Source organism: Canis lupus, chromosome 22 (genome assembly GCF_048164855.1).
Source record: "Canis lupus baileyi chromosome 22, mCanLup2.hap1, whole genome shotgun sequence".
Classification (NCBI taxonomy): domain Eukaryota; kingdom Metazoa; phylum Chordata; class Mammalia; order Carnivora; family Canidae; genus Canis; species Canis lupus.
Window position 1 is genome coordinate 13,940,815 of NC_132859.1, and position 12,449 is coordinate 13,953,263.

Here is a 12,449-nt window from a genome sequence, read left to right on the forward strand (position 1 = left end):
AAACAGTTCTTAGTTTTTTAGAATAGTTAATCACAAATATAAACATTAAAATAAATGCCACTTACTAGAACGACGCTGACCATCAGAATCTGACTGAGGAGGCTCAAATCGGCTTAACCTGCCTTTTGTCTTATGTCTCTCATCACGCTCTTCCTGAATTCTGTTGAAAACATTTGTTATCACTAATAATGAGCCAAAAGTTGTTCATTCACAGTTATTAAGAATATAAGTTATCCAGGTACCATGTTCATATAACTTGAAATATTTGTAAGTAATTAAATGCCAGCACTAACAACCGAGATTAGAAAGAAAGTCCCTCAGCTATTAGTCATGAGCAAATTTCTGATATGTCATGCAAGCATTAGAATACAAAACCCACTTCTAAGGTGAGGAGCAAATTCAACATTAAAACCACTGAATCTGTCCTTTCTTGGTTAAGTTTGCTCACTCCTCACCCCTACCTCAGTGACTACATTGTTTCCACTGCAAACAGGACTCCGGACATTAGATAAATCAATTGAATTGCATCCATATTTTGTTACCAATCTAGATGCTGGATGACATGCTAATACATTTTCAAAAACACCCTAAAAAAATCACTAATATCTAAAGCAACTTCACCATAGGTAAGGGAGTTAGTGATAGCTAACTGGTACACTATACCTGCTTCTCCATACCTGCTTCTCTAAGTATCGGCTCAATATACCTATGATAACCATTCTCCATACTATAAAACTTACTGTTTCAATTCTTCTTTGAAGAGTTCCAAATTGCTTTTTTTCTTTTCTTTCTCCCCTTTCTTCAGTGGCTATGAAGGATATGACAAGTTATACTTCAAACAAAAATGGTTAAACAAAACTAATGGTTCAATAATCAGATCATTTTAAATAATTTTTATTTTAGTGCCAATTATGTTCAAATTAAAATGAATGCTTCTGTTCTCACTGCATTTCCTTCCTGTTCTCTCGAACTAAGAATTTAACAATTTGATTATTAAAGCAATTAAAGAAAATGACATGCAGCAGTCTTAAAGCAAAGCAGCCACAAACTTTATCTCCCAAAAGCCTGTGATACTTAGGCCTGAATATTGTTAGAGGGAATCAGGGGGCAAAACTAATGAACATAAAGGAATTGAACTGCCAAGTAACCACCATGAGCAACTACCAAAAATACGCTCTTCAAAACAGTCACCTTAAGAGGACTATGAATTATTGAAATAATCAGTAACATCTTTGGAATTCCTCTTTAAAAACTACTTTTGAGGGGCACCTGGGTGGCTCAGTGGTGGAGCATCTGCCTTCAGCTCAGGTCCTGATCCCAGAGTCCCGGGATTGAGTTCCATATCAGGCTTCCCACAGGGAGCCTGCTTCTCTCTCTGCCTATATCTTTGCCTCTTTCTTTGTCTTTTGTGAATAAATAAAATCTTCTTTAAAAATCTAAAAATAAATAAATAAAACTGCTTTTGAAATCGCTCTCTTAAAAGTGCCAAAATAATTTAAGGGGGAAGAAATAGCCTATTTTCACAAAAAGTGTGAGAACCATCGAATATCCACATGCAAGAAGAAACTGGGGTTGGAACTCTTCTTCTCACCACACACAAAGATTAACTCAAATGACTCAAATACCTAAATTTAAGCACTAAAACTATAAAACTCAAAGAGAAAAACACAGGAATAAATCTTCAGGATTTTGAGGCAATAGTTTCTTAGATATGACATTAAAAGCACAAGTGACATAAAAATAAAACTGATAAACTTTCATTACAATTAAAAACTTTTGAAAAAAAAAAAAAAAAACAATTAAAAACTTTTGTGCTTCAGGGTGGCTGGGTAGCCACCTTGGGTGGCCCTGGGTGGGCCTGCCTTTGGCCCACAGCGTGATCCTGGAGTCCCAGGATTGAATCCTGCATCAGGCTTCCCGCATGGAGCCTGCTTCTCTCTCTGCCTGTGTCTCTGCCCACCACCCTCCCTCTGTGTCTATCATGAATAAATAAATAAAATCTTTAAAAAAAAAAAAAAAAAACAACTTTTGTGCTTCAAATGACACTATCAATAAAGGACAAAGACAAATCACAGAATGGGAGAAAACGTGTGCAAATCAAATAGCTGATAAAAGACTTGACTTCAGGAAGCATATAATACTTTTACAGCTTAATAATAAAAAGACAACAAATCGCCCAATTAAAAAATGGGTCAAGGATCTGAAAGACATTTCTCCACAGAAGACTACAAATGGATGATATAAACATAAAAAGATGCTCAACATCATTAGGGAAGTGCAAAACAAAGCCACAATTAGGTACAACTTCACACTCACTGAGATGACTAAAATTTTAAAAATAGAGAATTTTAACAAGTGTTGGTAAAGATGTATAAAAATTAGAACACTCATATGACGCTGATGAGACTATAAAATGGTATAGCTAATTTGAAAAAGTTTTGGCAGTTTCTTAAAAGGTTAAACAAATTAATTACCATATGACCTAGCAATTCCACTCCTAGGTATATATAAGAGAACTGAATACATAAGTCCACAAAAAAAAGCCTACGTACAAACGTTTATAGCAACATTATCCATAATGGCAAAAAAGTGGAGACAACCCAAATGTCAAGTGATACACAGATAAACAGTATGTGTTATATCCATAAAACAGAATATTATTCAACTATAAAAAAGAATGCAGTACTAATGTGCCAGAATACAGATGGACCTTGAAATATTATGCTAAGTAAAGAAGCCAGAAACAAAAAGCCACATGTTGTATGATTCCATCTGCATGAAATGTCTCAAACAGGCAAATTTCATACAGACAAAAAGTAGATTAGTGTCTGCCAGGGGTAAGGGGTGACTAAAAATAGGTATAAGGTTTCTTTCTGGGGAAATAAAAATGTACTGAAATTAGAGATTAGTGATTGTTGCACAACTGTGAATACACTTTAAAAAATAACTGTATACTTTATAAATGGTAATGTGAATTACATCTCAATAAAACTGTTTTTTTTTTCCATTGCTTTCAGAGCTATTTTCCAAGTCACACTAGAGAAGTGAATCTCATCATTCAATGTAATCATATTCCTTCACCAGTGAGGCTCCAAATGACATGACCCACATCTATCTTCTGACCCCCATGAAAAATCCCACCATCAAAAAATAAAAAATCTTCTAACACTGAGAATATTTAAAAGAAAGTGCCACTAGCTCATAGTAATTCCAAATAAAATTCAAAAATGTGCCTAGGCTAAAGATACATTATTGGAATACGTATAAGTCTTCCAAGGTAACTGCCACTACACATGTTGGTATTATTTCAGTTCAGAATTACTTAAAAAGACAAACCCGTTATTTTATATTTATACCTATAGTCAACATTTTACTTGCAGTATACTCTTAGTATAACACCAAAGGTTCACTGCTCAAAGAATATAAGAAGAATATTGCCTACATGCCCTACTCTAATTTATGAACTCTTCTCTAGGAAGATTAAACACCAAAACTCAACATCTACTCCCAAAATAATTAAAAACAAGAAACCAAAGTCCTGCTTACAGTGGAAGTACTAAAATATCATTGGCAGTATGATCTCTGAACATAAATAGTCACCTATTTAATTATGACTTACAGGTTTTTTGGTTTCTATCACAAGAAGAGACGGTGGTCTTTCATTGGATGACTGATTTGGAGGATTTTTTTGATCTGCAAATCTTGAAGATGGTTTATAAATTTTACCTCTTTTTTCATCTGTTTCATGTTCTTCTGAAATTTAAAACACTAAGTTTTAAAACTAATTTTCAAAAATAATTTATTATTTGGAGTTTTATTATTTATTTGAAAATGAACAGAAATTAGTAAAATGCTTTTAGCACTAAGATATAATATGAAATTAAATTCACATTACCTACCACCTTGCTCTCAAAAATACTAATTTAATCATTTTATAGTAAAATATGAAATATATTAAAATTTTTGCAAAGTGCTCTGCTATATTCAACACTGAAAGGTACTAAATATTTTTAAAATTTATCTGGCTCCAATTTCTCGTTAATCCACATCTGGCCATTTATTCTGCTAATTAATGAGTAATATCAACACTAGAGGGTGCTGATAAAAAAGAAATGTGAAATTCAAAAGACACCAAACATCTTTCATAATTGCCTACAGTCATTCTACCAAGAATTTTTGGTTTTGTTCAAGGATTATAATATTGACACTAACCTTTAGCTGCATTAACCACACCTCCACGCACAAATGTCTTCACTTTATTACCATCACTTCCTTCAAAAGCAGCAAGAAATTCCTCATAAATCTCAGCAGCTGCCTTTTCATCTTCCTAAATACACATGAAGATATTAATATCACTTAAGATGAAAATTACTATTGTACACGGGGTGAAACTCATTAGGGAATAATGTAAATAAAACCTTTCCCTTCACTAGGAAAACCTAATAGTTAATAATATCTAATGTTTAGTAGATATTAGATACAAATTAACACTGAAACTAAGGGAGACTTTGATCCTCTACTGGCAATTTATGAAACCAGTAAAGGACCCAGTAAGTAAATTTGTTTAGAGACATCAAAAGTCAAACTGTATGACAACTAACCATATAAAACATGTAACTCCATGTTTTTGACATTTTCAAAGCATGACAATTTAGTTATTATAAAGATTTCCCTCAGAAACCATGGAAGACATAAGTATTAGAAGTTGAAGCAGCAATAACCCTACAGTTGGCATTAGGAAAAAAGCTCAAAAAGAACCTGGACAATTTCAATTATAATTCTTCTCAATGTACCCAAAACATGTATGCATAAAAGGCCAATGGAACAGAACAGAAAATAGAGAAGTAAGTCCAACAACACTAGGAAATTTAGTATTCAATAAAAGGAGCATCTCAAATCAATGGAGAATAGATCAACTTTTCAATGATGTTGGGATAACTTGATAACTATTTGAAAAAATAAAAATAAAAATGAACCAGTTCTCCACATCATATACCAAGGAAAAACTGCAAATGAACCAGATTTAACTTTTTTTTAAGTGAAACTATTAAAGTATTACAAAAAACATGAGGAAATTTCTTTACAAGCTCCAAGAAAGAAAAACACTGAAAACTAGAAATCTTAAGGAAAGTTGTATAACAATAAACAATTTCTGCATGGAAAAAAACACAAGCAGCAAAATAAAAAAACAATCGACAGACTGGGAAAAAACACTGCACCTTGTGTCATAGACCAAGTGTTAATATATTTAATATACAAAGTTTCTAAAAACAGAGATAACCCAATAATTTCTAGAAAGACTGGGTTAGATATACGCAGACAGCTAGCTCACAGAAACACAAAAGCTGTTCAACCTTACTTACAAGAGAAATGTAAATTTAAAACTACATTGAGATACTATTTTTTACTGAGCCAACTGGCAAAACTTTAAAAACATCCTCTGTTGGTAAGGCTATAGGTAAACAACCTCTCATACATTACTGAGAGTAGGTGGAAAATGGCCCTGGCTTTATAGAGAGCAATTTGTCAATATTCAACAGAGCTACATTTATGCATTTACCATTCAACCCAGTAATCTCACTTACAGGTATATATCCCAAAGATAAACTAACAAAGAAACTATATGCATAACACTATCCATTAATAGCATTATTTGTAATGGCAAAAGACCAAAACAAAAATGCCCAACAGAGTATTAGTAAATAAGTACTGTATGTCTCTACACAGCTATTTAAAAAAACAAAGGAACATTTCAATTATACCTGCAGTAATCTCTGAGATACAATGTTAAGTGAAAAAAGCAAGATGGAGAAAAGTACACTGTATATAGCATATTACTGATCATCTGAGAAAAAGGAATACAATATATTTTTACACACACTTGCTTATCAAAAAGAATAGACCACTGTTTCTAGGTGAGGAGTTTCTTAAAAGTTCAGAAAATAACCAAGTCTTACACAGAAGAAGCCATGGAGGGGACAGGGATACAAACAGGACTCTTCTAAACGTACCTTGTGTTACAGAGTTGACTTGGTGGTGGGAGCTGAGAATACCCCGTTCAAGAATCTTTGAAAAGTATTTCTCTACACCCCCTGCCTTACTTTGACACCATTTCCAAGGATAACTCAAAATATAAACATTACCTTTTTCTTTAACTCTTCTTGTTCCTTCTTACTTAAGGTTCGCTTAGCTGTACTCATTTTTCCAATACTGAATGCTTTAAGTTTGTTTTCGAGAAGAGGCTATAAAAAGAAGTAAAAAGCATACCTTTACACACACATTCTTAATGCTATCTATAACTCAACTGGTAACCAACTCTTCAGATTAGAGGACTTTTAAAAAGAAATTTCACAGTAAAGCAGAAAAGCTGAGGCTATTCTTAAGCATTCTTAAGCTATTCTGAAGTGCCTACCTTGGGCTTGATTCTCATGTAAGTATTTCTTAAAGAATGTCTTCATTTGCTAGCTAAAGGTTAATAACATACAAAAGCCATTTTCTTTTAAAAAGGTAAAAAAAAAAAGGGGGGGGGGGGGAAATCCCTGGGTGGCTCAGCGGTTTAGCGCCTGCCTTTGGCCCAGGGCGCGATCCTGGAGTCTCGGGATCGAGTCCCACGTCAGGCTCCTGGCATGGGGCCTGCTTCTCCCTCCTCCTGTGTCTCTGCCTCTCTCTTTCTCTATCATAAATAAATAAATAAATCTTTAAAAAAAAAAAGAGAGAGAAAGAGAGAGAGAAAGAGATGCTAAAGGCTTAGAACTCATTCAACCTACTTGCCCACAGCAAGAATAAAAGCACTTGAGAAAAAGTACAGATGGTTCCAGGCAAAAAAAGCAGTGATGGAAAACGGACATTCAAATAGGGAAGAGGCAGCATATATTTCCAAAGTTCAGTAGCAGGAATCTAAATACCATCTATAACCTTCACTTCAGGTCCTACAAATCACATCACTTCCTTTTATAATTCAGCAGATTAACTCATTTTTCATCAGTAATACTGATGTTTATGAACATTATAACTGTATTTCAGGTTTCAGCAGAAGTAAAATCATCTATAGATCTTTAATTGTTCAGTTATTCATTTAAATGTTAGATTTTGATTCATAACCTTAAAGAAAGTAATGTCTGTTAAATACAACCTAAAATGTTAATCTGTAATTGAGGTCAGCAAGTTTCACTCTTGCCCACCTAAATTTAATTTAACTAATTAAAATTTAGACTTTATCAATCCCCTGGTTATTAAACAGGCTTGCCCTTGAGAGAAACAGAAGAGTAATATTGCTATCAATTATTTTAAAGTTACATTACAATCACTTTGAAAAAATAAAAATTTATAACCCAAAAGTTGAAATAAGGTTTCAGGAACAGATTCAAAGTACATTTTTTCCCAAAGTAGAAAGAAAAATGTTTGGCCACCATTCAGCATCTGTGGTTTTAACTTTAAAACTTTAAAGAGGGCAGCCCAGGTGACTCAGCGGTTTACCGCCACCTTCAGCCCAGGGCATGATCCTGGAGACCCAGGAGCGAATCCCACATCAGGCTCCCTGCAGGAGCCTGCTTCTCCCTCTGCCTGTGTCTCTGCCTCTCTCTGCCTCTGTGTGTGTGTGTGTGTGTGTGTGTGTGTGTGTGTCTCATGAATAAAATAAAATCTTTAAAGAAATGGCAAAATTACATATAAATTCAATGAAAAACATAATTTTACAAAACAAAATTGGAGGGGTTCAAATTCTACTTATATCCTAACAGCTAAACTTAAACACCCAAGAGAAAAATGATTATGGAAATTATGGAATGTTTACACCAAGAATATAATCATCCATCAGGAAGTTTCACAGAACTTTTGCTAAAATTTAAAAAAATTAGAACTGAAAATAGAATATTTTAAAATATATTCCCATAAAACAGATCTTAGCAAAGTAAAAATATATTTTTATGCTAAGAAATATTAAACAATAAAAATTAAGTGTTATCAATGTTAATACTGGCTGGTGAGGCCTACTTCCATTTTATTTCCAAATTTAATTTCTGGGATGCCTGGGTGGCTCAGTGGTTGAGCGGCTGCCTTTGGCTCAGGGACTGATCCCGATCCTGGGATCAGGATCGAGTCCCACATCAGGCTCCCTGCGAAGAGCCTGCCTCTCCCTCTGTCTATGTCTCTGCCTCTCCCTCTGTGTCTCTCATGAATAAATAAATAAAATCTTTAAACAAAAAAATTTTAATTTTTATTCATTCCCCAAATTTAATCACATGAAAAATTATATGAAACAAAAAAGATTAAAGAGCATGAGAACGCTTTGCAGATACACGTAGTAAAGAAGCTCCTTCTTTGAGTTCTCATACTGCCCTGGGCACTACACTAACCAGAGTAAATAGTACCTGCTCCTATTTACTTCCCATGGTGAGACTATAAGCTCTTTAAAAGCAAAAACTGCATTTTAATCATCTATTTATTTCCAGTGACTGGCATTTGGTACTTGGTTCGATGTTTGGTATAAGGGAGGAATAATGAACGTAACCATTAACCATTTTATATCCAAAAACACTTCTTGGTTTCTTAAATAACTTTTTAAATTTTAAATGAAATCTATCTCACATATAAGCTAAAAAAATTTTTTTCCTTCCATGACCTTATCATTAACTCAAATACAACAAAGAATGTTTTCAAATAGTACATGATAAAAGAACCAGTACAAAACCAAAATATTCAACCATTAAATTTGATCAAGGACAAATTAAACTCATTAATCCTTTCTTATCTTTATCAACACTTACTCTTGAAAGATTTTGATGAGGAGAATCACAAAGGCTTTCACGGGCACTCTCATTCCTATAATTATGTTTTCTTGGGCTCTTAGGTCGTGTCCGACTTGGCATGTCACTATCTGAGGGTCCAGATGCATCCATCTTCAGGAAAAGTAAAAGAAGTTTTTCAAATCACATATGTAGACAACTACAAACCACCCAAATGTACAAATAGTGACAAATTTCACTATAGACTATCAAAACTCTCATCCCTTAAAATCACTGATTTCATCAGAAAAGTCCTTCAATACAGGGAAAGTTTTCCGTAATTCTAACTTGTACCTGAAAGCTCAAATTTGATGTAACAATTTTCTTTGAAGTAACAGGTCTGTTTCCTTCATTTTCAAGAGGAAACACCCATGTCTGATTAACCACAGTTTAGTTGTTCCGTCAAGTAAAAATGATGTTCCATTAAAAAAGGAGCCAGTTTTCAATTTTCAACTTACATAATCCAACAAGTACCTTTCCTCAAGGCAAACATCATGAGAAGAGGTAATGCCTTATACTTTCCACTTAATCACATAAAACATAAAAAAGACCCATACACAAGGAAAAAATTTAATATTAATAATTTTTACTGCTTCATCAAGAACATTCTTAAGTGAAACTAGCATACTTTTACTTTTATTGTGCCACATTGGGAAGAATACAAGGACTGCTAGTACATTTTGACAACACTGGCTTAATTCATGTTAGATGCCAACAGTTTACCCATCAATTACTTTTGTGTCATTAATGCAAATGTCAACATGATAAAAAAAAAAAAAAGGCAAATATCTTTGCATTATTATAAAACAGTTGAACTCACAAAGCCCATGAAAAGATTCTCAGTAACCCCGAAGGGTCTCAAAACCATACTTTGCGCACTGTTGTAATAACATGTAAAGGAAATGTCTACTGAAGAATTATTCAAAATGTCAAAGAGCTTTAAACAACAAACATATGCCCATCAATAGAGAAACAGCTTAAAAAATCATTTGTACCTCCCCCTATGGAATATCATGATGCCAGCAGAAAGACTACAGTAGAGCTTTAACTGTTGACTTACAGGGACTTCCAACAGGTACACCGTGCAGTGAAAAAAGAACGAGTGTGGATAATGCAAACCATAGCCAATGTACAAGTATACACAGTTGTGAATGTGCAGAACTTTATAAGCACAATAAAAATATAAAGATACATACATACTTGGTTTCTAACATGGTCTGAGGGAGCCAACTTATGCAAAAAGAACACGTAAAAAAAAGAGAGCACCTAGCTAAAAAACATGACAGAAAATAGACACATACAATATAATATTCATTTATCAAGTAAAATAATAAATATAGGAATAGACAGAGAAAGAAATTAAATGTTAAAGAAAAAAAGACGAGGACTACCTGGCTGTCTCAGTCCATGGAGCATGAATGAACCTCTTGATCTGAGGGACAGGAGTTTGAGAACCACACTGGGTGTAGAGATTACTTAAATAAATGCTTTTAAAAAAAAAAAAAAAGACAAAGATTGCCTTTTATACTCACATGTGCATCTGAAGATCCAGATGAATGAACATCTGATGATCTGGTCTGCAATTATTAAGAAGTCAGTATTTAAATGATCTGAAAATGTATTATGTTAACAAAGCAAGTTTGTCTCAAGTTATACAGACTTAATCTTCCCAAACTTGTAGCAATTTCTACTCACCTAATAAAACCAAACAAAGGAAATCTAAGACTTACAAAAAGGTTGAGATCCATAATACATGTGCAAGTCAATTCTGTAAAATTGAGAATGCATATTGCCAAAATATGGTAAAAATGAGAGCAGAATATATTTCAGGCATAAAACTTTTAAACCGTAGACTGGAAACCTAACCATTACTTTTACAACAGAATTTTTGTGCAAAAGCTCTTCCCAAGTCATAAGATACACTGTTTACTGCCACAACACTGACAGAGAGCAGCAACTTCTTGCTATGCAGCAAGAAGCCTCCTTCCTCCACCTTCCCAATCATATAAAAGATGATTTTAGTAACAAGAAAATTCACATATAAACCCTTAATGTAAAAGGTATAAATGTCACTGCAGAAATAGTTCAATAAAAAGAAAACCCTAGGGGTGCCTGGGTGGTTCAGTCAGTTGAGCATCTGCCTTCAGCTCAGATCATAATCCCAGGGTCCTAGGATCCAGCTCTGCATCAGGCGCTCTGCCACTCTGCCTACTTGTGCTCTGTCAAATTAATTAATTAAATCTTAAAAAAAAAAAAAAAAAGAAAAAGAAAACCCTGTTATCAAATCCACAGCTGGCCACAATTTACAACTTGTTTTAGGGGGCTGCTTCTAATTCAGCATGCCACTATTGCTGACTGTTGCACTGAAAGAGATTGGTCTTCAAATAATGGCACATTGCAGCAATGTCAACTGTTAAAATTTCATCTTATTTTTTCTTAATTGATCTACAAATCAAATTACATATGACATCCAGTATTTTTTTCACTATACAAAGAAGCCAAGTTGCAAGACCATTAACTAAATAACGTGTGGTATCTGTCTGACATTTTTACTTGGAATCCCAGAATTTAACTCAGTCACAGAGTTTTTATTTTGCAAGATACTGGGTAGTGAGATTTTACTTATTTTTATGTATAGCCAAATGTTAAAAGTGAAACCAAGAATCTTGACACCACAAATATCAGACCCTAGTACCAAGTTTTAGATTTCAAAAAAATGCACAAGGCATTATATTAATTTTTAGGAGAAAATTGAAGATTTGTATGACATATGAAAGTGCAAATACAGTAAAACCCATGTAAGTCTACATGGTATTGCTTTACTTACCTTCTCTAAACTTAAGGTAATAACATCTGGTCAGATTTTCACAACTGAATCGATTTGTTCCTCTGAACTCTACTGTGCTGGGCCCTAAGCAAAATAAGCCCAAGACGACCAAGCACTGAGATATCTTCCATCACTGTCTTTTCTATCCATTTATCTCCGACTTTAATTGTGTCCTTCCTTACTTTCTTCTCCCATCTAACGTTTCTTAAAAGGCAAGACGGTATAGAAGAAGAAATTTTTAATAAATTTAATTCTCTGAAACACACTTTGAAATGCAGTTTGCAATGTGTCCATTTGCAAAATCCAAGAGAGTAACTATTCTCAGAAAAGAAAAAAAAAAATCAGTCAAGATGCTAACAGATGAGAAAAAAATCAACTGCTTGCCAATATACTACTATCAACCTGCTAGGTAACAAAAATAATATCCTAATTACAAGAGTCACCAAAAGTGTAAAACACCTAGAAACCAGCAAAAGAAATGTATACAACCTGGGTGAAGTAAAGACCAACTATATAGAAGGATTCAGTTATTCAAGTCACCTTGTGAAAAGATTCATCATATTCCTGGATGGGAAAACCCATTATTAAGACAATGTCAATTATACCCAAACTTATTTACACACTTAATGCAATTTCATTCAACAACTTGATACCGAAAGGAAAATCTTTGCAAGGGGCATAAGGGTTGCCAAAAATAATTCTAAAGTTCTCCCAGAAGAATAAGCATGCAAGAGCAGCTAAGTAGTGCTAGCCTTTCTTTCTTTAATCTTCTATGCCACATCCAAAGCACCATTTGTAAGATTTAAAAATAACAACATGGCTTATGAAGAGGCATCAGC

At 33.9% G+C, this 12,449-nt stretch overlaps 1 protein-coding gene across 7 annotated transcripts in view; it reads right to left on the reverse strand.

The window, feature by feature from the left end:
* U2SURP (U2 snRNP associated SURP domain containing) overlaps positions 1-12,449 on the reverse strand; it is a 50,241-nt gene that overhangs the window by 29,376 nt on the left and 8,416 nt on the right. For 4 of the 7 annotated variants that reach the window (XM_072792423.1, XM_072792419.1, XM_072792425.1 and 1 more), the window contains exons 2-8: positions 10,316-10,360; positions 8,766-8,897; positions 6,144-6,242; positions 4,213-4,327; positions 3,620-3,753; positions 741-808; positions 66-160 (exon numbers count right to left, since the gene is read on the reverse strand). In XM_072792423.1, the coding sequence (XP_072648524.1) occupies positions 66-160; positions 741-808; positions 3,620-3,753; positions 4,213-4,327; positions 6,144-6,242; positions 8,766-8,897; positions 10,316-10,360 (688 nt within the window). Of the gene's footprint in view, positions 1-65; positions 161-740; positions 809-3,619; positions 3,754-4,212; positions 4,328-6,143; positions 6,243-8,765; positions 8,898-10,315; positions 10,361-11,610; positions 11,634-12,449 lie in introns of those variants that run through there. The other 3 variants (XM_072792421.1, XM_072792420.1, XM_072792422.1) reach the window with 2 other exon arrangements.